General features: G+C 40.6%; 1 protein-coding gene across 2 annotated transcripts in view; it reads left to right on the top strand.

Moving 5' to 3' along the window:
• The window catches only part of SPSB4 (splA/ryanodine receptor domain and SOCS box containing 4), a 302205-nt gene extending 280157 nt beyond the window's left edge, over positions 1 to 22048 (top strand). For both annotated transcript variants that reach the window (XM_084847091.1, XM_084847090.1), the window contains one exon: positions 20239 to 22048. In XM_084847091.1, coding sequence (XP_084703217.1) covers positions 20239 to 20366 — 128 coding nt within the window. In that variant the 3' untranslated portion in view covers positions 20367 to 22048. The remainder of the gene's footprint in view (positions 1 to 20238) is intronic.
• The last annotated feature ends 4648 nt before the right edge of the window (positions 22049 to 26696 follow it).

Raw genomic sequence — 26696 nt, 5'->3', positions numbered from 1 at the left:
CTCATGATGCAAAGCATACCACATCATCTGTCAAACATGGTGGAGGCAGTGTTATGGCATGGGCATGTATGGCTGCCAATGGAACCGTGTCACTGGTGTTTATTGATGACCTGACTGATGATAAAAGCAGCAGAACGAATTCTGAAGTGTATAGGGCTATACTTTCTGCTCAGATTCAGCCGAATGCTGCCAAACTGATAGGACGCCGCTTCATATTGTAGATGGATAATGACCCAAAACATATAGGAAAAGCTACCCAAGAGTTTCTCAAGGCAAAGAAGTGGATGTTCTTCAGTGGCCAAGTCAGTCACCTGAACTCAACCCAACAGACCATGCTTTTCACTTCCTGAAGACAAGACTGAAGGCAGAAAGACCCACAAACAAGCAGCAGCTGAAGGCAGCTGCAGTGAAGGCCTGGCAAAGCATCTCGAGGGAGGAAACTCGAGGGAGCATTTGGTCATGTCCATGGGTTCCAGACTTCAGGCAGTCATTGACTGCAAAGGATTTTCATCCAGGTATTAAAGGCGATCCTTAAGTTTGAAATGATGTTGGTTTGTTCTATTACTTATGCGCCACCAATGATGGGTGTGTGTGTATGACACTGGCTGTCCTTCCTGAATGGTTAGTGCCCCACTTCTGTCAAACCCCTTGAATTACAGCTGAAAGTCCTTGCTTCACTCCCATCTGGGTGTGTTTCCTTTCAACTTCAATGTGGTGGTGTACAGAGGCCAACTGCCAAAACAGTTATCCTTGTTCCAATATTTCTGGCCCTGACTGTATCTGCCTTCATTTTTTTAACTTCAATTCTTAACCTATTTAAGAGGGAGGGAGAGGAGAGTTGTGAAGACAAGAGACAATTGGGTTGTTTGCATGGTACAGGTCTATTCTTAGCTTTGAACATGTTGAAGAAATGAAGTGTTTGGATTTCCTGTGGATATCTGCCACTGACACATTGCTTTAAATGAACAAATTTACTTTCAATCAAACTCTGAACATTCATCCTGTGGCAACTTAAAGGTTTCCCCTTCTTGTGAAAACAGCTTTAATGGAATCCACTCTAGCATAAAGGTCACCTTCTTTATAATGACTTGCTTTTTGCCTTCATACTCTTGGCAATAGATAGTGATTGCACAGTATGAGAAGTTGAATGTTTTCAGGTAGTGGATTTTTAACATTCGTTCTTTTTGAAAGGCTATTTTATATTTTCACTGGGTGAGGTGGATAGTGGCAATACATTATGACCTGTTGGTAACTCAGAGGAATACCATTTGTAAGTGCATTGACATGTAGGATATGTGTGTCATCAAAGATAAGTTTTTCTTTGTCCGGTGTAATTGTGGTATTTAAGAGCACAAGGATTATTCAACAGAAGGGCTGTTGTAGTGTTCAGTCTTGTATTAGTTTAGCTCTGGATAGGCTATACAGCAGCCTGCTCCAGCCAATGGCATTGCTGGCTAGGGATTGTGGGAGTTGTAGTCCAACACGTCTCAGAGCACCAGGTTGGGGAAGGCTGCAGTAGATGATGCAGGGACTCAAGCGTAAGTCATGTGTTACCACACATCCACTATTGGACTGACACATGTACGTATAGATCTTGGGCCCAGAGAGGAGGTGCACCATGGGGAGGCTGCACTTACATTCATTCCAAGAGGATGTTGACTAATCAATACAGACCAAGGCATAAATCAAAGAATATAGACTTTATTACAGGATATGTGAGGTTATCAAATATATGTGGATTTAATATAGAATGAAGAAGTTGTTAGATTAACTCAGTTGACCTTGGACCAGCAACTGTGATACAAGACATATCCAACCAGGAAGTACACAAAGAAAGAGAGCAATGGAAGAGAGGAAACTATAGTTGGCAAGCAAAGAGGCAGGAAAGGCACTCTGGATTTGGCAGATGGTATTGGAGGCCTAGATCCAGTCAGAAAACTTGAAATGTAAATGGCATGTGGTTCTGTTTTTGCCTCTAAGGATTCCTGATAACCTAATGAGAATTGCCTGATTGGTGGATTGTATATTTCCCCAGAAAATATTCTGGGCAATCATCTGGAAGATTCTGCTTCCAGCTGAGGCTTTCAAAGTGCAATAGCCTGCCCTGCCTCTTCGCTTTGGGGCACCTTGGTGTGTTCTTATCTGCCTCGTATCATGCCAAGGCACCTCCAAATCAGCCCGCTTCACCTCGTTATTTGGGCTTCAGACCAAAATGATGCACAGCCCTAGTTGGTAGCATTAGGAGCCCAGGAAGCACGCACATGTTATAGGTTTGTTTACCCCTAACAAAACCATTTTTAAAACAAAAAAGCACCTACAGAGAGCAGGGAGTATCTATTTGTTAACAATGTGAGGTCCAATATTTATTTTATTTATTTATTTTTTAAATTTATTAATCGCCCATCTGGCCAGTCACCCAGCCACTCTGGGCAATGCACAACAATAAAAACAGTTCATACAATAAAATTCAACATTAAAAACATCACATTTCTAAAATTACCCTAGCCCACCCCAAATGCCTGCCTGAACAACCACGTTTTTAATGCACGATGGAAGCTCATTAAAGAGGGGGCATGACGGAGTTCCCTAGGGAGGGAGTTCCACAGAGTGGGGGCCACCACAGAGAAGGCTCTCTCCCTCATCCTCACCAGCCTAGCTGTCCTGGCTGATGGGACAGAGAGAAGGCCATCCAAGGCTGATCTTGTTGAGCAGCCTATCTGGTGTTGCTGGAGGCGCTCCTTGAGATAGGCTGGGCCAGAACCATATAGGGTTTTAAAGGTCAAAACCAACACCTTGAATTTGGCCCGGAAAACAACTGGTAGCCAGTGCAGCTCCTTCAGCACTGGAGTGATGTGATCTCGCCGGCGGCTGCCTTTAATCAGGCGAGCCGCCGCGTTCTGTACCAGCTGCAGCTTCCGAACCGTCTTCAAGGGTAACCCCATGTAGAGTGCATTACAGTCTAAAGGAGAGGAGACCAGGGCATGTACTGAGCATGATGGGAGCAGATGGTCGGGAAGGTAGGGGTGCAGCCACCGTATCAGATGGAGTTGGTACAGTGCTGTCTGGCTCACAGCTGACACCTGAGCCTCCATGGACAGCTGGAAGTCTAAGATGACCCCCAGGCTGCTGACATAGTCTTTCAAGGGTAACCGTACCCCATTCAACACCAGGTCAGCATCCCCCAGCCTTCTCTTGTCTCCCACCAAAAGTACCTCGGTCTTGTCAGGGTTCAGCTTCAACTTGTTCCTCCCCATCCAGCCACTCACCGTCTCCAGACATTTGGACAGGGATTCTACGGCCAACCTTGGTGAAGATTTGAACGAGAGGTAGAGCTGAATATACCCGAATAGTTGTGTTAGTCTTATATTTTTGGAATGTGATATCAATCAAATCTTATTATTTAAGTTAAACAAGAGTCATTTTAAAATCAAATCATATATTTATTCCACCTAGGACTTTAAAAAGAGTCCATTGGACCTCAATAGTAGATTGATATTGTCAAAACAAATGGTGTGGGAAAGTTAACATTTTGGTCCTTAGTTGCATTGATTTATCATGTCTTCATTCCTTGGTGCTGGGATGAAAGCCTCTCCCAAACCAATTAGTGCTTGTAGCATTACTAGTTCAGATCTATGAGCAACCATTGGTCAGTAGAAATGAATTAGAACTCGTTTCTGCTTTTTTACTGAGTTGGCTGATCAGCTTTAACATTTTTTCCCCTCTGTGTACCTGATGGTGTTTTTGAAAACCACTTTGTCACATCTTTGAAACAAAGCTGTTAGGATAGAAAATGAACAGGTGTTCATGTGTGCATAGAGTTGTATGAATATGCCTTTAATGCTGGGAAAACAGTTGCTAAAAGGTCTAAGAGATAAAAGAAAAAAGCTGTAGACTTCTATATGTGGTTATTTCTTTTTATTGTCATGGATCAGGTTTATTGCTTAAAGTCTCAAAAAAGGGAGGGGTTGGGAGACCCAGATTTAACTGATGTTATCAGACATACAAAGGGCAGTGATTAATAATACATAGTCCTGCTTTTGTATGTAGAAAGTACATCAGTAAAGTAAATGGTATGAAACGCTTGACCTTTTTCAGGATCAAGGGGAGAGCCAAATGAATAATTCAAACTGTATCTCAACCTGGAAGGTGTAAACCTGATAGTTCTGCTATGCAGTAGTGAATAAGCTGTATACTTTGGCACTTAACTGCTGTGGTCAGGTTGTTCTTGAAAATTAAGGGATAATTTGAACATTATAGAAAACCCAAGACAACATTAAATCAGGCTTTGAAAATAATGTGTGTTGGCTTTTATAAATATGTTTAGCCAGTTGCCTGTCATTTAAAAAAAAATCTCTCAGGTTCCATTAGCCCTATGCAGCTGTTCAGCTTGCTCATGTAAGGACTAAAAGTGGAGAGAGGACATGGGTGCACACAAGACCTACTCCCAGCATAATATCCCAGCCCCACCCACTCAGTCCCTCATCTTTCCATGTTGAGGGGGAAGATATGAAGGGGGTGTCTACTTGTATTTGCTTGAATGAGAGTAGAAGCCTCTGTATGATGAGGAACCCTGATAAAGCAGGATCACAGGAAGGTTCAGACTGAAGAGGATTGGGATTTATTCATTATTATTATTATTCAGAATGTATTTTATTTATTTCACAACAGCTGAAACTCCCTATGCAGTTCACAAAAATTAAAACTACAAAGCACAGCATAAAACAATATAAAATATGAAAGCTTAAAACCACAATATAATAGTACAACCAGAATAAAACATAGCAGTAATGCATAGATTTAAGTTACAGATTTAAAACACCGAAGCTAAAAGTCTAGGAAGCTAAAATACTGGGAGAATAAAAAGATCTTCATCTGGCACCGGAAGGAGTACAACTTAGGTGCCAGGCAAACCTCACTAGGGAGCTCATTCCACAGACAGAGTGCCGCAGCAGAAAAGGCCCTCTTCCTGATAGCCACCCACCTCACTTCCTTTGGCAGGGGCTCATGAAGAAGGACTGCTTAGGATGATCTTAAGGTCCGGGCAGGCACATAGGGGAGGAAGCAATCCTTCAGAAAACCTGGCCCCAAGCCGTTGAGGGCTTTAAATGTTAATACCAGCACTTTGAATTGGCCTGGAAATGGACTGGCAGCCAATGCAGCTGGAAAAGTACTGGCGTAATGTGATCTCACTGGCCAGTCCCTGTTAACAATCTCACTGCCCTATTTTGGACTAGCTGAAGTTTCCAGAATGTTTTCAAAGGCAGCTCTAGCGTATAACACATTGCAGTAATCCCGACGAGAGGTTATTAGAGCATGGATAACTGTAGCTAGGCTATCTCTGTCCAGATAAGGGCATAGTTGGTATACCAGCCTAAGCTGATAAAAAGTGCTCCATGCCACTGAGTTCACCTGTGCCTCTAGTGACAGTTCTGGGTCCAAGGGCACTCCCAAACTATGAACCTGATCCTTTAGAGGGAGTGAAACCCCTTCCAGGACAGGTTAAACATCACCTAGCCAGGCAGACGAACCACCCACTAACAGTATCTCCATCTTGTCTGGATTGAGCTTCAGTTTATTGGCCCTCTTCCAGTCCATTACTGTGCCCAGGCACTGATTCAGAACAGCCACTCCCTCACCTGGGTTTGATGAAAAAGAGAGGTAGAACTGGGTGTCATCTGCATATTGATGGCACCTCAGCCCACACCTCCGGATAACCTCCCCTAGAAGTTTAATGTAGATGTTGAACGGCATGGGGGATAAAATAGAGCCCTGTGGAACCCCATGGCATAATTGCCAATGCACAGAGCAATAATCCCCCAGCACCACCTTCTGGAATCAGCCATCCAAGTAGGAGCAGAACCACTGCAGTGGAGTGCCTTCAACTCCCAACCCAGACAACCTATCCAGAAGGATACCATGGTTGATGGTAGTGAAAGCCGCTGAGAGGTGCAGGAGAATCAACAGGGTCACACTCCCCCTGTCCCTCTCTCAGCAGAGGTAATACCACAGGGCTGTTTCCATTCCAGAACCAGGCCTGAAGCCCAATTGAAATGGATCTAGATAATCCATTTCATTAAAGTGTGCCTAGAGTTGTCCTGCAACCACCTGCTCAAGCATCTTGCCCAAGAAGGCGATGTTGGCCACTGGCCTATAGTTATTAATGTCCTCCAGGTCCAGCTTAAGCTTTTTCAGGAATGGCCTGATTATTGCCTCTTTTAAAGAGGCCAATGCCACTCCCTCTGTCAAGGAGGAATTTACAACCTCCTGGAGCCGGCTGGACATCCTCTCCTTGTTTGATGCAATAAACCATGAAGGGCAAGGGTCGAGCACACAGGTGGTCGACCAGACTTGCCAAGCACCTTGTCCACATTCTCGGTCCTCAATAACTGAAACTCATCCAAAAACTGGATCAGAGGGTTCTTTGGACACCTCTGATAATGGAACTGCATTAATTGTGGTCTTCAGTTCATGACGAATCTGAGCAACTTTATCTTCAAAGTGCTGTGTAAGGGATGTTGGGGACAGAGGTTGCTTGGACACCCACATCTCCTTCCCACTTTTAGCCCTCATGTGAGCAGGCTGAACATCTGCTTAAGACTATTATCTGCTATAATTTAGGGGTAGCTTCTTGTGTGTTCTTGTATTGGCATTGCTGGGGAGCTATTTGAAGTTCAGATGTAGTAGAAAAAGACATAATGAAAGTAGTAGGGGTGGCCAGTCAAGTGCCAGGACTCCACATTCTGGAGCAATGATTAAACTGATCTAAACCAACACATACACACATTGCTAAAAAAGAGGTGAAGACTCAAAGTGGTGCTCAAAACATGAATTTATTTATAATGTTTAGTTCACCCAAAGTGTTTCAACATGAAGTCTTCATCGCAAGTGAAAAAGATCTTGCATTGTTTATCCAACTTGAATAAAACTGCAGACGTTCACTTAAAGCTTGTCTAAGCTGACCCAGATTGCAGCTGGATGCAGGGCTGTTACTGAATTTGCTTTTTTAAAGAGATGATACCAGCATTATGTACGTGGTGCTTTACAGCACATCATAAGCAAAAAAGACAACTTCTTGCCTGTAGAGGCTAACAACCTTGGTTTTTATTGTATGTTGTACATCGCCCAGAGTGGCTGGGTGACCAGCCAGATGGGCGATTAATAAATTTAATAATAAATAAATAAATACATAAAAAAGGGAGGCAGAGTAAGGAGATAAGTGAAAGGCAAGGTAACCAGCGATGAATGTGAGCAGATCCAGTTAGATGCACTTAAACATCTTGTGAATTATATGGTAATTGCATGAAGCCTAAAATTCTAATGCTAATAACTGATTTTGAGGGAGCTTCCCATGGAAAGGTTACTACTGACGTTAGGAAGTGTTTAATTCCCAGATGTGTCCATTGTCTAGTAGGGATGGTTTGCAGCCATTCTCATGTTTAAATGGTCAGGTAGGCTATCTGAGAAGTATGTGTCAGTCATAGGTAAATGCCCCTACTCTATGAATTTCTACTCCTGGGAATTTCAGAGGATGTGCATTCAGACATGTAGAAGGTCTTCTTTTCACATGTTAACTTGTATGTTCATTGATACAGTGTTACACCTAATGTTAAAGGCAACTTATGCTGTGCAGAATGTTGTGGTTAACTGGTCTAATTAACCCAGCCTGGATCTTTCCTGTGTGTAGTTCATTACCAGTAATAAAGCAACATTCATAGACCTTCTGATGCACCTGTACAACCTCCTTAATCAGCAACACCACAGTTTGCAACCAAGTTTAGAAGTGGGCTTGCAGACTGTGGTTTAAGCTAACTATGGCTCACAAAAATGCTGGTGCATGCAACACCTACCATAGCTTGGGAGGGGGAAATGCTAGAATGAGAAGGGAGAGGGGAGGAATATTTGGTTCTTTGGGTAGTCCTGTTCTAATCGTAGTTAGGAGATCAAGTAATGTTACACTACTAAACCTGTGTGTAGACCAGCCTTCCCCATCCTGGTTCCCTCCAGATGTGCTGGACTAGAACTCCCAACATCCCCCAGCCAGCCAGCCAGTCATGGGTTGGGGATGGCTGGTTTAGGTAATCAGAGCTGACACACCCATCCTATCTCCATAACTCCCTTTTTAGTATTTTAATTTTGATTGATTCCAGATTAGTTGGTGGGTTGATTGGGGTATGTTTTCTCAAACATTGTATAGCTGCTGACACCGTTTTGATTTATTTTTGTTTTAGAATGAAGGACTCTCTTGAAAAATCAGTGAGTGTAATAGAGAATCTCTTTCCTCTCTGCTGCACTGAGCAGGCACTGAGCCAGTTAGTCTGCAGACCTGCTTCCCACAGAGAGAAAAATGACTCATCAGGAAAGAGAAGGGTGTTTAATCGGCTAAGGTCAGGAGGAGAATGGAAGAGACAGAATGGGAAAATGAAGAGGAGGAGATTTCAAAAATATTTAGTGAATGTAGAAAGGACAAAATCACTGGAGCTATAAGACTTTTCAAAGGAATTAAGGTTTTAACATTTCACAAAGATAGATAACTTTGCATCAGAGTCGCAAGTTCATGGGGGACATGATACATTCATGCTAGCTTTAGTTAACTCCACATGAAATAATTGTAGTATTTAACCCGAAAGTAAGGGGTATGACCATCTGTCGATTTCTATGACTGATAACTGTGTCATCAGCCCTTCCGAGAAAGTAACAATAATACTTTAACTACACACCAGTAGTTATGAAAGTTTTGTACCTGCTACATTGTTGCTTCCTCCCATAGTAACCCAACTGCTTTGAATGTGTTGGGTATCCTAATATTTATCTTTTGCCTTGGAAGCATAAGCTTTTAGCAAAGTTGTGAAATTTTAAAACACAAGGCTGTTGTCAGTTTTACCATGTGTGGGGACATGACTTCTTCACCCACAAGAATTACAACTTAAATTCAAGGAGCTGAAAAGGGATTACAGAGTAGAATCTATTTTGTACAGTGCTTAAAAATTGAATTTTAATTACAGCAGTGTGCATCTGTAAATGCTAATCCCATTTAGGGATGTGATGGCCCCAGTTCAAAGGGCTCCACTGTAGCCCTAGGTGTATGCTCACATACTATCAGGGAGGGACTTCCTAGGACTAGAAATATCAAAAGTCAATCTATTGCTTTAGTGGATCACTATTTGGCACTATATATTGGGAGGTTATTACCTAGGGTTATAAACAATTAAACTGAACATAGCATTTGGCACTATATTGCAGGTGCAGGGCCACTGATCTGGATTAGCACTGCAGTGGGGGGTGTGGGGGGAGAGTTAAAGCTAGGGAACATTTTGTGCAAAGATGGGCATGATAAAGGACAAAGAAGGCAGGGACCTAACAGAAGCAGATGAGATTAAGAAGAGGTGGAAGGAATACACAGAAGAACTATACAGGAAAGGTCTGAATGTCCCTGATAGCCATGATAGTGCGGTCACTGAACTTGAGCTGGACATCCTAGAGAGTGAGAAGTCAAGTGGGCCTTAGGAAGCATTACTAACGACAAAGCTAGCGGAGATGACAGTATTCCAGCTGAGCTATTTAAAATCCTAAAAGATGATGCTGTTAAAGTGCTGCACTCAATATGCCAACACATTTGGAACACTCAACAGTGGCCACAAGACTGGAAAAGGTCAGTTTACATCCCAATTCCAAAGAAGGGCAACGCCAAAGAGAGTTCAAACTACCGTATAGTTGCGCTCATTTCACATGCCAGAAAGGTTATGCTCAAAATCCTACAAGGTAGGCTTCAGCAGCATGTGAACCAAGAACTACCAGAAGTACAAGTGGGGTTTCGAACAGGCAGAGGAACTAGAGATTAAATCACCAACATTCGCTGGATCATGGAGAAATCTGGTTCTTACTGTTGCTTCTTGAACCTCATACAGGTTTCTCAGGAGACAGGTAAGGTGGTCTGGTACTCCCATAACTTTAAGAATTTGCCACAGTTTGTTGTGATCCACACAATCAAAGGCTTTAGCGTAGTCAATGAAGCAGAAATAGACGTTTTTCTGGAATTCTCTTGCTTTCTCCATGATGCAGCGAATGTTGGCGATTTGATCTCTAGTTCCTCTGCCTCTTCTAAACCCAGCTTGTACTTCCGGTAGTTCTCGGTTCGCATACTGCTGAAGCCTAGCTTGTAGGATTTTGAGCATCACCTTGCTGGCATGTGAAATGAGCGCAATTGTGCGGTAGTTTTATTGTGGTTGTATTGTTATATTGTGGTTTTAATGTTCTATATATTTTAAATTGTTTTATTGTGTGTTGTTTGGTTTTAGTTTTTGTGAACCGCCCAGAGAGCTTTGGCTATTGGGCGGTATAGAAATGAAATAAATAAATAAATAAATAAATAAATAGTTTGAACACTCTTTGGCGTTGCCCTTCTTTGGAATTGGAATGTAAACTGACCTTTTCCAGTCTTGTGGCCACTGTTGAGTGTTCCAGATTTGTTGGCATATTGAATGCAGCACTTTAACAGCATCATCTTTTAGGATTTTAAATAGCTCGGCTGGAATACTGTCATCTCCGCTAGCTTTGTTGTTACTAATGCTTCCTAAGGCCCACTTGCTACCAGGGTGCTATTCAAGAGCATGTGGTTTAGACCAAATGCTATTATTTCCTCAGGGGCATCTTATCTCTGCAGCTATGAGGTATTAAAAAACGTAACCACAACCAGTGATCTTAAAGTACACTATTTCTTTGCTCCTTTAAACCTTGCTTCTCATGCCCCAAACCTAAAATGGTACACCCTGATGGCAACGATGTTGATGGAACAGTTATGTTACATACAGGGATGTTAGCCTGTTCAGTGAGGCACTTCTGAATTAGATTTTCACGAACTACCTCAGCTTCAAAAGCATTGTAAGGGGATCATGCTAACTAGCTCCAGACAGTGATGTGCACCACTGACCCAGGATTCCCTCTCACATGGAAGAGCCCTACACAGATACAACACCTTCACGGTGTTGCTGAATACATGGGATAGCTGGCATGATCCCCTCATGCATTCTTTCAAAATGTGAGGGGATGTAAACCCTCCTTTTGAAGGGTGATTGCACAAAGTTAACCAAGGGTTAAACATTTTCACAACTTTTTGTGGGTATGCACTTGTACTCCATTCAGACACATACAGGGCCAGCGTCAAGGGTAGGCATGCTGCCAAGGGTCCACACTCCACTTACAAAAGCCCCCTGGAGTTCTTCCTCCTCTTCACCATTGCATCCTGCTTGATCATTTGCCTCTTGCTCTGGCCCAGACAGCAGTGGTGAGGAGCAGCAGCAGATTCCCCTGTCTACTTGCTCATTGGATAACTGCAGGTTGTGATATTATGAGAAACTTCTCTATCTGCCTTCTCCACACCACGCATAATTTTATATACCTCTGTCGTGTCCCCACTGACTTGCCTTTTTTTCTAAACTAAAAAGCCATAAATATTGTAACCTTTCATTGTAAGGGAGTTGCTCCAGTCCCCTAATAATTTTGGCTGCCCTTTTCTGCCCCTTTTCCAGCTCAACAGTACACTTATTGAAATGTGTCCAGAGTTGTACACAGTATTCTAAGTGTGGTCACACCATAGATTTGTATAAAGGCATTACGATATAGGCAGTTTAAGTTTTGATCCCTTTCTGAATGAGTTCATACTCCACAGTCTGTGTCAGTTTCATGTCTGTTCCACACTTCATCCAAGTATTAATCTCTTCTTACCTTGATACATCATCTTTCTTTCCAGTTCAGCAGAGACCATGGTAAGCAGAATTAACATGGTTTCTGGCAATGAGGTTAATTAAACTAATTAAAAGGGCCTTCATCCCATTCTGCTTCTTAAGTAAATGAGTCTTCTAATGTATTGGACCTCTTAGAATCTGTAGTCTTTCTTCCCTGGTTGCTCCTGCTGCAAGAACAGGGTCCTTTTTCTGTGGTGACAGAAAACTTCTGGCTGACAGACTATATAGGAACTTTAATATTACTGTGAGAGAGGTTTGAAGCTAGGCTGTTATTAAGGAATTCATATTGTTGACCTGTAAAGAACTATTGCTTTCTACTGGCATGCTCATGTCAAACTAAACTCCAGGCATAAATTGTACAGAAAAAAATAAATCTACTTGAAACAAGTCTAGGATTTATCTTTTGCATAGAATGCCACCTATTTAAATACTCACACTGTTGGTCCTGGCAATTCCTTTCATGGCAGTTTATGTTAAAACTCACAGTAAAATGTTTCCCTGAAATGGGTAATCATATGGACTGGGTTTTTAAAATCAAGAAACGTCAATCTTGGCTCACTGGAAAACCGAAACAAAACATTGAAGACCTGATGCCCATTGACTGTGATTTGGGATGTGTGTTTTTACCATTATTATTATTATTATCATCATCATCATCATCATCATTTACATTTATATTCCATTTACCGCATTTCAAAAATATCTCTAAGTGGTTTTCAAATGGAATACATTAAAATACATTAAAATAAAGCTTTGATTAAAAAAAAACCCTGCATGTGAAATTGTGCATATGTAACTATTTCTGTTGAGGAATATTTGCCAAACATGTCAAGATGATCCCCAATTAAATGGCAGCATCTGATGTCCACTGAATGGTTTTGCTTACAAGCTTACTTTATTTCAAAAGAAAATTTCCTGGGTGATATTACTGATCCAGAAGCGCTTCGTGGAATGGTGCTTCCCAGAGTGTGTCTGAAGCTTGAGCTTTTTCTGAAGGAATACTGGATTAACTTCTTAGACTGTCTTGTGGCCTCCTATTTCATCAGACATCCTCTTGGGATGGCAGCTTGTTTGGGGTTTGTGGGTGGTTTTTTCCTCAAATTATTAACCAAAATGATTAAATGGGACAAGGTGGAATATAGTAACCTTTCAATTGCCCTAGAAAATAACTTCTGGAGACACTGAAGTGGCTGTTTTATCAGTCTTAGCTGATAACAGGAACTTGCCATCTGTTGCCCATTAGTCTTTTGAAGAAGACCTCACAATAGCTTCCAGCTGTTCAAATGGGGAGAGATTGGAGGGAGTGTGTGTGGCCAGTGCAGCGTGTGTGCATAGCAGCAGGAGCTCATGTTTCACTGTTTGGGTTACGGCTTGGTTCTTATTATTCAGATAACTGAATGCAAAGACTGCTTCATTTTTCAGATGCGCCTTTCATTGTGTTTATATGAGCTTGCAATCTATGATTTGAGATAGCTGTGTTTTAGACCCTGTGTTTATAGCGGTATGTCTGAAAAAGGCATGGTAATTTCTGGCTAACCATATTAAACTTGGTTTTAACAAACATTAGCAAAGTATGCGTATGTGAAGTTTTTATGGTAGCACTTTTAACTGAAACGTTTCTGTTTATAATAGCTGATATTTCTGTTGTGAAATATCACTATGCTTATTCTGGAAAAGTGCCTGTAGCTATTTATATCCATACTTAGTTTTCATACGTTAATTTACACATATTAGTAAATTCCATTAGAAATACTTTGTACAATGGAGAATTTCTTCCTAATCTGTGCTATTTTACACTTGCTAAATGTAGCCCGTACTGGTGATAACCTAGAGATGTTTACAGAAGCCCATTCTGACCTAGATGTTGATGTCTGGCTGTACCAGTTATGCTACTGGAGCAGAATCAGTTATTGTTCTTGAGGTACCTCTTTGAAAGCTTGGTAAAGTGTGGATCCCTGCTATTTTTCCCTGTCATTTCGCTTAAAAAAAAAGTACACCAGAAGTAACATTTAAAAATTAAGCTACCCCAAATTTTAAAACTGTTTTTATTTGTGCCTGCTTTGATTTTTATTTGAACAAGTGTGCGATGTGTATAATACCATGTGTTTTAAACTTTAAAAACCATACTTTAAAATGATGTGTTTTAATTTATTATGTGTATTTTTTTTATTTTTCACCTGTTTCGGGTATGTGCAGCCAGGAAATCTGTTCCAGCATTCCAAAATCCAGAAGCCAGTTTGAATTCAAGTGGAACAGAATTAAAGAGATGTTGTAATCATGGTGCAACTACAGGCTGAAATTGAGGGAATCTGCTCATCTCTAACAGTAAAGAATAAGAATTCAGCTGTGGAAAGTTGTGGTGTAAAATATCCCAGTAAACTGAGTATTATCTAATTTTGTATTTTCTCCCCCATTAGATAACTGGTGTTACTGCCAATGCTTATATCCTCTTTGGGAGCTTAGGTTCGTATGTCTGGTGAACCAAAATGTTGGATCAAGTCATGAAATTTCTTCCCTAGTTATAAATGCTGTAATAACAGTGGTATGGACTTCTGCAGCTGACATTTTCTGAATACTTCTGTTACATCCATGCTAAAAGCAAGAAGTAGAAGTGGAGTGCCAGATTTGAGTTTTAGATTACAAGAAATTTATGTCTGCATAATAAGAGCATACGAGTCAGCTTTTTTTCTTTTAACTAAAGTCTAGCTGAGGGGAAGCTGGGGGGGGTGTGCTTTAAAAATTCAGGAAAAAAGAGCAATTTAGATGGAGGATGATTGTGCATGAGTTCAGGTCATGACCAGGAATTAATTTGATATGGCTCAAGACTGAAAAAAAGAGAACGTAAATGTAGGAAATGCATAAATGAAAAGGGCTATTTTTTTAGAATGGGGAAACAATCAATTTGATAAAGACTTGGTGGGAGGGACAAGGAGCTTCACTGTAGAACTAATCAATTATTTAAATTATTATTTCTTAAACGAAACATCAGTACACTGCCGCCACTCTAGATGTTTCAGCAGGAATCAAGAAATTCCATTCTATAAAGAATCCAAAAATTCCATTCTAAAAGGAATCCAAATATTTTCCGTTAATCAGGTAGCATGACCCAGTGGTGACATGGGTGGGCAGGAACTGATAAACATTTATATAAAAGCAATACAGATCTTAGTGGAATCAACAAGTTGGAATCATTAGTTGGAATTATTGTAGGAATATCACTCAGTAACAATATTTCCAGGACATCAGGTAACCTTTATAACATGTCATCACATTCATAACTCTCTGAAAATGTTTGGGGTGTGTGTATGTGTGTGTGTGTGTGTACACCCATGCCTCATATGAATATATATGTTCATTTTGCTTCACATACTTGCCAAAGAAAGGCATATACTCGCCCTTGGAGAACTTTAATTCTCCAAGGGCGAGATACCACCATGAAACCACTTTAAAGCACAACTCTGAGTGCTGCACAGAACAAAACATTCCAAGTTGCCAAATATACTGCCATCACTGCTCATCTAGCAGAGTACAGTTCTTTCTTCCATTATTTAGGGCATAATCCTATGCATGTTATAGACAGAAAAAAGTCCTACAACTCCCAGCATTCCTCAGTTGTAGGATTTTTTTTTATCTAAACATGCATAGGATTGCACCCTTAATATATAATATTTTGGTGGAATCCCTTCCGAGTAATATTCTGGATGGTTTAGACCATTTTCTCTTGTGTCTAACTTGAATAAAACTTGCTTTTTTCATATTATCTCACTTTAAGACTTAGACCCGTTCTCCCAGTCTGGCCTTGTTGTGCAGTGCTTCTTCAGAGTTCTATCTTCAGCAGATGATTGATTGATTGATTGATTGATTAATTAATTAATTACATTTCTATACTGCTAAATAGCCAAAACTTTCTATTTATTTTAAAAGTTACCTTTATTCTTTCTTGCTTTCTTAACAGACTAAGGCCAACTTGCCGTACTTTTTCTTGCAAAAAGTATAAACCTGTTTCTTTTAATTATGTTAAAGCTGCTTTTAGGGCTATGCCCTTGCAAAGCAACATAAGGAAGTGAGAAACAAGGTAAAAATGACAGGTGATCACATCAGAGCAGATATTCAGAAATTATTTGTGTAGCTGTTATGCTGACATATGCAATCAGTCACAGACAGCCATGAAGAAGGAGGTCTCCAAGCTGGAGTTGAAGGGGCAAGGCATAAGTCAATGGAAAGGGAATTCCAAAGATTGAACGTTACTGCCATCTCTCTAAATTTCCGATCAGTGTTAAGCTATCTTGTGTACAGGTCTCCTGATGATGGAGATAACTCTGGGCTTGTTTTTTTGTTTCGCTTTCTTCCAAATGTGCAAAAGGCTTTCAGTTTCACAAAGTCATTTGATGCTTGCTTTCTATATGCAGTGAAGTTATATGGGAAGACAACACTCAGCCATGTGGCATGTACATACTCCAGTTGGAGAGGCAGAGTACAGTGCTCCCAGAGTGCGATGGCCCAATCCGAGTGGGAGCCAAACATGCCTACACTAGAGTAAATTTTAAAAAAATCACCCTGGACTATATGCTACATGATTAGCATCATTGTTGGTTTTGATTGTTTTAATTGTTGTTTTAATTGTTCTTATGTTTTTATCACTTTTAATATTTTAACTGTTTTTATGTATTCTGTTGTTGTAAGCTGCCTTGGAAGGACTTCTGCCCTGAAAGGCGGCCAAGAAATTTTATAAATAAATAAATAAATAAGCATAACGCAGGTGTATACAAACTGGTACCCTCCAGGTGCTTTGAACTACAACACTCATAATCTGTTTCCATTGACCATGCTAGATGAGGCTAATGAGAGTTGTAGTCCAAAGCATCTGGGGCCTCAGGTTACCTGTTTGCCTATCCCTGGTGTAATGTGTAGTTTGGCTCTGAAGGAGCATGCTCCAGGAGCATAGTCTTGCTGCCAAGACATCTGACATGTGGGCTTGTGACTGCATGTGCACCAACACTTAGCTTTTTAGTATTAATGGCTCAACTGTTCCGTTCATCTTCCTAAGAAACTCCAAGCAAGACTAACACATTTTTGTTATGGCATAAGTTTTCATCGATGAAGACCCACTACATTTTGTTGTCTTTTGGGCTCTATGAGCAGCTCTTGTTTTGCTAAAACAAAATAATGCAGCTATCCCTCTGGCAGTTGATATCAAGAAGCATGATAGATGGGGAGGGGCTTGTGACAAATTGATAGATTACTAGGAGTTAGAGAATAATGAAGGTTACAGAATTAACAAAGTTTCATTTCCAGTTTGGGGGCTAGAACTGACTGGTGATCCTCATGTAAAGGCATAATTCCGCTGCAGGGTTTATTGAAACATTTGAAGATCCATTGCCCTAGTTTCTGAACTATCCATATGCATAGGTTGTATCTGGTGTACACAGAGTCATTTTTTTTCTAGTATATGAAAGGGTTCCTCTGTGGAAAATGCAGAACTTTTATGTATAGTATATCTGCTACATCAAAACTCTGTTAAACTTGGACAATTAAATTAACTTACGGTCATTCCATAGCTGAAGGAGTGCTTTCATCTCAACTTTTCCTAGTTCTTTTAAAAAATGTGCTTGACTGCCAACAATATAAATCTTTTTAACATTTTGGACTTAAATATGGTCAACACTGTAACACTTTTTTTTAAAGGGCCTAAGACTGAAGCAGGGTGGGGGAATAAAACATTCAAAATTTCAACTTAGAAAAATATGTTCACAGGCTAATGGTTAACAGCTGCTGCAAGAACTCACTGACCTTTTTTTGTTTGCCATTTTTAGCATTTGAATTGTGGAATACACTTTACATTTTTGTTTCTGTTAGCAAAACTGTAAGGCCCTAATTAAGTAGCAAATGTTTTCTGTACACATGTCTGAGACATAATAGTTTCCTAACATTCTGAGGCGAGCAAGAATTTTGACCACTGTCTGTCTTTAATAACTTGAGCACGCTCCGGGAGAGAGCGCAGGACAGGAAGGCCTGGCGTGCTATGGTCCATGGGGTCACGAAGAGTCGGACACGACTGAACGACTGAACAACAACAACAACTGTCTTTAATCTTGGCTCCAAGACGATGTTTCGACAAAATATTAAGTCCTGATCTAGCAGCTCCAGTGAATGTGAAAGAGCTTCATATATACATCCCCAGACATTTTAAGTGAATTATTCTGGCCCAGTGTGCTCAGAGTTCAGTGTGTACCAAGTCCATCAGAGCTTTGGTGATAAATTTTTCCCCAATGTTTCTGGAACATTTCTGAAGTGGAATGTTTCTGAAGGTTTCCCCCACTTAAACATAGTAGAATCTTTCTACAGCTCTTGAACTCTCACAAGTAGTGAAAAGAATAATCCTTTTTTAATGTCCTTTTGCATGTTCATAGAAGTACCATTACACTCTAAAATATTGAATTTTACAAACCCAGAGTTTTTTGTGTGGGGTGAGAACAGACACTGAAACAAAATTGACTGTCTCAAATATATTTTGGATGTTTTGCTTTAATACTTCTTTGCTCGGGGGGTGTCTCCATGAGCGATTTACTCCAAGCTGGCTGCATTTGGAAGTAGTTAGGGGTATATGGCGTTGTGGCCATCCAGCAGCCATCCTGGAGCTTAAGGGAATATCCAGATTTCCTGAAACTGCTTAAAGTCCAATTCTTTTCCTTAAGTCAGGTACTCTGTGGTATAGTTGTTGTGTGCCCCAACCCCCACATTGACCTTGGGTATGCTAGCCCTGCTCGGGGGGGGGGGGGTGCCTTTCACTGTGACTCTGGTCAAGGGGTGTTTCCTGTCCCTGTGTTCCCCAGCACAAACCAATTAGTGTCTATTTGTATGTAAATCCCATTGTGGTCAATTAGGCTTGTCCTCTGAATGTGCATACCAGAGATCCTCCTCAACTGAAATAACACATTTTAAAGCACTAATTCCCTATAGGGTGTATAATTCCCAAGCTGGGATTCTCCTTTGTTTGGAGTTACTCCTTCAGAAGTAACTAATTCAGACCTTCCATTCCTGCACAGCATCAGGGTAGAAAGGGGGCTGGTTTCCCCTCCGTTTGTTTACCCTGCCTGTCTTTCCCAGCACAAACATGTGTGTGTCTACTCAGAAGTAACTCCCATTGTGGTCAATGAGGCTTGTCACCTGAATGCGGGGGAGCCTTTGTTATTCTCAAAGGAGAAAGGGGGAGAGCCTGGAAGGGGGGGGCCTCTCTTATTGGTTGAGCAGCCCCTGCCAGTCAGATGATGTTCACTCCAACCCCCTCTCCCACCCGGAAGTATGTTCCGTGAAGCGACTTTTACTGGTGTGATACGTTTGCTCATGGAACCCTGCACAGAGCAAAGCCGGCTCTTTGAAAAATCTGGGTAAGCCACAATTGGCTTCTCCTTCCATCTCCTTCCATTGTCATGGAGACCCCTTGGGTCCTTGGTCTTTGTTTTAATAGTACCGTGACTGTCAAGATTCCTCTGTGCGTGTTTTAAGGGTTTTTATGAAACAGTAAAGTGAACAAAACTTGTTTATAACCAGGGAAGAAGCGGAAAAATTGCCTGATTGTGTTTACATCAATGTTTGTTTGTTTTGTTTGTTTGTTTCTATACTGCCCAATAGCCAAAGGTCTCTGGGCGTTTCCCAAATTAAAACCAAAAAGTGAAGGATAAAACAACATAAAATATAAAAGCATTAAAATCACAATATCTGGACAGAAAATCCATATTGCCCTGAAAGACTTCCTTCAGAAGTTCAATTACTCTTCAGTTACTTTTCCTCCAAGGAAGAAAACATGGCATTTAAAGGTTAGGGATCTACAAGTCCAGCTGTAAAGAATATTGTGTTATAAACTTTAAGGGTCTTGAATCTTGGCTAAAACCCTTTTAATAGAAGAGGTGATCACTGTAACAGAGCTTATCATGATTTTAAAATCTTAAACAACTTCTAAATTGTGCATGTATAGGTGTAGTGACTTCACAAATAGAGAATGTATTGTTAGTAACAATCTGTTCTGTTGACTAAGGTATAATCACTAGTATCCTATTGTAACCATGTGCTCACAGGAGCAACCGCCTGCACAGCAGGGCTTTTGCTCTTCTAAAAATAACCCAAATTGAGCAGAAACACTCGTTTCTGGAATAGAGCAGGTCAGCGGAGCTCACAGAAGGGAGTTCTGCTGACCTGTCCCAATCTGGGAACAAGCGTTTTATTTCGCTACCAGGGTTGTTTTTAGATGTGCGGAAGCCCCGTTGCAGAAGCAGTTGCTCCTGCAAGCATAACAGAACCAGCAGAGTGGCCCTGTTGGATATGGCTCTATGTTGCCATTCTGTTCCCAACAGGTATAGTATGCCTGTTGTGGTGAATTCCATCTCTCATGCATGTTTTGAATGTGTGTAGAAAATTCCACTGGAATGTTACCATACGCAATTATAATTAATGAAAAAAGAAAGAAAAATGTTGATACTATCTTCTGTTTCATTTTCAGCGGAACCCCTGCCTTTAATGGACCTGTGCCGAAGATCAATTCGCTTCGCTCTAGGCAGAGAACGCCTGCATGATATAGAAACTCTACCTTTGCCTCAATCTCTGAAAAATTATTTACAATATCAATAATATGATTCTAGAGCTCTAAATGGTAGAAATTGTTTACATCAGAATATAATTCTTCATGGTGGATATTTTGAGTGTTATTTAATTTTTTTTACCTTTTTTTAAAAATCAACCATGGCAGAACATTATGGAGACTACTAAGGACTGTGAAAACTCTATGAATTGGTTTAGTTCTTTCAGTTAAATAAATGTTGCCTACACTGTTAGCAGCCTTGTTATGCAGAATCCAAAGCTTGTCTTCATAGGTCAGATCCAATGTTGAAGTGTATGTTGGCCTAGGTCTGATGCTGGATATGCTCCAGATGAAGATATAACTCTCAGAAGCAGTCTTTATGCAAGAAAAACATCCCTTTGTACAGGTTTCTGTATGACTAGTAAAAGAAATAACCACTGTTCGGAAGTTTCTCAAAAACCAGAATTGTAACTCCATGTGGAGATTTAATTGAAAGATATGCAAAGTAACTGTAAGTCCTGTAGACATTGGCTATGGCCCGCGTCTCCTTATGCATAGGGCCTACTTGTTCTTACTCATGAAGGAAAATGCTTCAGTGTGCACACCAGATTCTCATGTGCACTGTGGAAGAGAATGAGAAACCCTTGTGCACATGGAATGGAGCTGCATTGGAACTGCTAGATTGTGGCCTTTACTTTTAGGTGCTCAGCCTTTTCAGAAAACCATGTTCTTGGAACAGTACACCACCTGCCATATTTTAAATTACTTTATAGAACAGCTGTGTCTTTATTTTAAAGGTAGTTGTTATTTTCTGATGCAAGTTGGCTCAGTCTGCAAACCTGTTAAGCTGGTGTACTTGACCTTAAGCTGTTTTTGTTTGTTTGCTTGCTTGTTTGCTTCAGTGGGATGGGATTTGCTCAAATCAGTGTTCTCTAGCTTAACTTGTTGCTGCTTGGGCTGCATATCAGTTCTTGTTCAGTGTTTCCTTTTTCCCTCTCAAATGATGTAATTTTAAAAATTGTTCAGATCTGTATTTCACGAATTCCCAAAGATGGATTTTCTTTTAATGCGTATGTGACATAAGGGAGGTTCACACGAACCTGTTCATGCTTTCAGCGAACAGACAGAGGGATTCTTAGGGCCACGTCAGCTTGCACCACTCAGCACCAGAACCACACACCACCTTCCCCCTCACCTGATGAACTCCTAACGGACTTTCATGAGAATGAGTTCTCTGCATATACCTCTGTACACACAGAGAACTCATTCATGAATGATTACTGGACAGTCATCAAGGGAGAGGGAGAAGGTAGCATGCCGTTCTGGCAGTGGGTGGGGCTAGTCCACACTGCCCTCCTCCCATTCTTTTAATGTGTTGAGGGAATCACGTGTACCCTCTGATAGTGTTTTACTTATCTATTCAAACTCTGATTAAAGTATCACATTTTAAAGTTTTCTGTCTGGAAGAAGATAGCTTTTTGTTCTCTCTATTGCTTACAATATGTGAATACATCAGGATCAACTTATTTTTTAAAGACACTGCTTTTTCTTTGCATTTCCTACTATGTCCAAAGTTCTCTGCCCGTTCAGTTATCTAGTTTTTAACTGGAAGTTGTTGTAATGGCAGGATGTCGAATGTTTAGACTGAGCTGCCCTCAGCATATTTTAATGTGAATTTACTGAAGAAGGAAGAAGTTTCTAATAAAGTCTACTGTCCAAATTGCTGTTGGTGCATGTCTCCTTTCCTCCCCTCCAGTCCAAGTTATTTACAAAGAATAGCAGCAATACAAGTGAGGAAAATCATAATTTTCCCTCTAAATTTCGTGACAAGTTTGTCCTTCAGTTTTTATATTCATACTGATAAGGTTCAGAAAGCAAGCTGAGATTTCCTGTGTTTTTTGTTCTGTTTTCCAAAGGTTGTTCCTCACCCTGGTCAAGTCTGGAAATTGATCTTCTCTTCCGACAAGTAGGTAGAGCACTTCTAGATGTAAAAACTACCCTTTGTACTCCAAGAAGAACAGAAATTTATAGTAATTAAAATTTCCTTCCCCATAGCTATTATTCAAGCTTCCCTGTGTAGTTTCAGCCCCCACCAGCAATAGGTAGTGCTGTAGACTGGAAGGGTGGAGGTGCAACCATTGGGAAATGACATGGTAAGTCTGACTAGATGTTACTGGGCAGGAGGAGAACTTGAAGCAAGACTGCCATTTTTAACAGCATTCATGCCATCTACAGACATTGCATTAGTGTCTAATTCTCCAGAGTACACCATTTGATGATCACAATGTTCTAGTTTCTATCTATCTATCTATCTATCTATCTATCTATCTATCTTCTAGAAATATATCTAGTTTTGCTTCTGTGTGTGTATGTCTTAGCCATCTTGGAATATCAGAGGTAACTCGGGTTACTCTCAATGCTTTAAGTTGTTTTTTTTAAGTATTTACATAAATGAAATGATCTGAAGAACATAAAAATGAAAGGATAAGTCAACTCAGATGAGTGAACTGTATTTGATAAACAGTTATGCTTGATACCCCTTTGCTTTCACTTGCCGTATAGCTAATAGAGTACTATTCACTCAAGGTATTCTGCTCTGTGCCCCCCTCCCCAGACATAGCCCACATCTTATTTTTAATGCACAAGATAATTGCATTTTGTGGTATAAACTAATGTCCATTATTATTGGCAGAAGTGACTCAAATCAATACAAGTATCTCATGAAATACTACCCATTAACTTAATAACTGCACTGCCCAGATTTGACATTTCTGTAGGTGAATATCCAGCCTATGTTCTGGCATTGCTAAGCAATTAGTCACTCTGCCATTCACAAGGAAACCAAGAGGCAGGGTTGAGCAAATGCAGTTCCATGAGCTTGGGTTTTGTTTCTGTTCAGGATCTAGTCTAAGGTGTTATGTTAAACCCTCAGAGGAAAAGAGTTGTGTGGAATGATTTAACAGAAAAGGTAAGTAGCATGGATGGATGTTCTGGAAGACAGTTCCAAAGATGGGGAGAAGGCAACTCTCAATGGCTAAGGGTAGTCAAGTTGGAGAGACATCATGGGTCAGGGAAGTGAAATGAAGAAAGATGTTGCAGCGATGCCATGGAAAGCTGCAATGAGTTTATTCTGAATATGGAAATAGATGGGAAGTCAATGTGAGGACAGTTCCGTTTGGCATATTTGGAGGAGGGAAAGATGAGAGGACTGAGGCAAGAAGAGAAGCTAGAGCATATGGAAGCTGCAGTAGTCAGGTTGGAAGACTACTGGAGCATGAATCAGAGTTTTAGCTGAATGTTCTCTGAGCTGGTTCAGCTCATTCATTTCACACTGGTAGTGTGTTGTGCAGCAGGATAAGTCAGTGTGAGGCCCTCCTTCAAATTGAATTGGTACAGCCCAAACACAGGGTTACCACCACAAGGAAACTAAACCTGTGATGCAAAGAAACCATGACAATGGTGTGCCCCATATGTGCTGCTCTTGTCATCCATGTTTACCCCTTCAGTTGGGGAAAATATAAAGACATCCCTGTTTCTGTTTCAAGTTAATTTGTAGGTGGATCAAAATGGAACACCAAAGCTGATAGTTTGATATATTGAATGTTATTTTTAGAGAAGTGCAAAAGTCCTTTTACATTTTGAAATTGCTTCTTACAAAGCCTGAATTTCCTAACATACTCTATAACTAACATTATTGTTTCAAAACATTTTTTTTCCGAATTGAGCAATCTCTTAAACATTAGCACTGACATTTTACTGGTTGTGATGCAGAAGCAAACCACAGATATGTCCTTCTTTCAGCTCTCCTGCAACTTGCAAAATGAGCAGCAATGAAGATGGAAGTTGCTAAGTTTAATATGATGTGATCCATTCCAGTCAGTTTTACTTATCAAAATTAAGTGTCTTAAGCTTTTATAGGTACAGTGCTATAAATGCAATTGACTAAAATATTAATAGCCATTCATACTTCTACGGTGCTGTAGGATGGCCTTAGCAGCTTAATGAGCTTATTTAGGATTCCAGATTGGCTACACTGCAAAATAATACAACGTTAATAAATAGTTTGCATTAGCTATAATCAGAATTATTTTTTCTGATACCATTCTTGAATTTCATAACCAAGTATTAATGCTTATAATTAGAGGTGAGCAATCACAAGATTAGGTTCAGACCCTGATTCAGTGATGCAGAAAACAGTCTTGGATTGATTCGGAGTCTGCCTGATTCTACTAGGGACTGAATCTGAATCTTGATTTCATGCCTCCCATTATTATTGGAAATCAACAAACTAATGTAACATTTTTGCTTTTTGACAACATTGGATATAATTCACAAGCATAATAGTTCTTGTGAGAAGATGAAACCTGCCACATCTTGGGCAAATAGGTGCAAGGAGTTCTGTGCTAGATGCCATTATATTTTTATTTATTTTTTAAAGCATATTGCCAATAACGTCTTTATTCCTTGGCAGAATTGGGTGAAAATTGCAGGCATAGATGCTGATCTGAAGGGAACATGCCTGCTAAATTTCAGGTTAATAGATTCAGGTTCTGTTGTGCAAAAGCAGTTTAGAGTTTCCCCCTGCCCCCCCAAAAGGGATGCACTCTTATCCCCCTACATTCTTTGTGAGCAATTGTTATAAAAAATGGCATACAGCATAGAGGTGGATCTGGCAAAGAAACATGAACAAACATGAGACAAAGAAACATGAACAAACACCTGGCAAAGAAACATGAACAATTTCGGAAGGATAGGTACAGCATTTTTTGTGTGGAAGAAGAGTCTTCAAATTAGGGAAGACCCCATTTTTTTTGGAGGGGGAAATTTGTATGATAGAGACATAGATGTGTCCCAAGGCAGGAAAATGGCAAACTTTCAGAAAGATAGTGCAAGGGCTAGGGATGAAAAACAGTTTAAGGGTTTCTGATCATTTGTATGATGGATGTGGAGCATACAATGACAGAGGCAGAAGGATTTGAACATCCAGCATTTTTCAAGCACCAATGCTACACCCTCCCAGGTCCCAGAGACTCCACAAAAAAATCTCGTACCATTCCTGCTCCTGGGAGAGAACTAGCAAAGAACACGGAACAGTGAAACAGTTTGTTTACATGGTAAATGGAACATGAAATCTGACTTGGATATCCTTCATGAACACTGGGAAGTGGTTTTACATTGCATTTCTTTCTCATCGTTCCACTGAAAGATTTACCAAAATGGGAATAGATGCACACTACACGACAGTGCCTACAGTGACAGAATACATTAAGGAGTTGTCTGGTAATGTTTTGGCAAGAAATTAGTTCACTAATACATTATGTGATTTCAAACTCATGAGAATCTCCCTTTTGAGAGAGTCCTGTGTTGTATTCTAGAGAACTGGGAGGTATGCTATGTGGACCCCTTTTTTAAAATTGGTGTTACATTGGCCATTCTTTAACCCTCTGGGACAGAGGATGATCTTAGGGATATGCTACATATTTTTGTTTAAAGATCTGCAGTTTCACATTTGAGTTCTTTAAGAACTCTAGGATGGATACCCTCTCAGCTGGGTGATTTGATAACCTTCAATTTATCAATATAAGGTTGAGAACTTCATTTTTGTCACCACTGTTTGCTTCAGTTCCTCAGATTCCCTTCCTGAAAGCATCTGTTCAGGGACAGGTATCTGTCCTACATCTTCTGCAGTGAAGTCAGATGAAAATAATTCATTCAGATTCTCTGCAATCTCCTAATACTCCTTTGACTCCATTGTTATCCAACGGCCCAACTGCCTTCCTGGCTGGTTTCCTGCTTCTGATATATTTAAAGAATTCTTTATTGATGGCCTTGATATCGTTAGTGATACACTCCTCAAAATGCTTTTTTGCATCTCTTATTGTCTGCAGTAAGAGATGCAAAAAAGTTCAAGTTTGTGCTCCCCCTTCTCATTTGGCAAGATTTGATTCTTTGAAGCAAGCCTTCTTTTCTCTAATTGTTGTTGTTCAGTCGTTAAGTCGTGTCCAACTCTTCTTGACCCCGTGGACCATGGCACGCCAGGCCTTCCTGTCCTCCGCTCTCTTCCAGGGTGTGCTAAAGTCCATACTCATTGCATAGGTGATACTATCTAGCCATCTCAACCTCTGCTGTCCCCTTCTCTTTTTGCCTTCAGTCTTTCCCAGCATCAGGGTCTTTTCCAGGGAGTTTTCTCTTCGCATTAGGTGGCCAAAATATTTGAGCTTCAGCTTCAGTATCTGTCCTTCCAATGAGCACCCAGGGTTGATTTCCTTTAGGATTGACTGATTTGACCTCCTTGCAGTCCAGGGGACTCATAAGAGTCTTCTCCAGCACCACAGTTCGCAAGCAGCAATTCGGCGCTCAGCCTTCCTTATAGTCCAGCT

This window comes from Heloderma suspectum, chromosome 3 (genome assembly GCF_057233095.1).
Source record: "Heloderma suspectum isolate Gila_16-S chromosome 3, 16-S_ref, whole genome shotgun sequence".
Taxonomy (NCBI): Eukaryota; Metazoa; Chordata; class Lepidosauria; order Squamata; family Helodermatidae; genus Heloderma; species Heloderma suspectum.
This window is presented reverse-complemented; position numbering and strand designations above follow the sequence as displayed.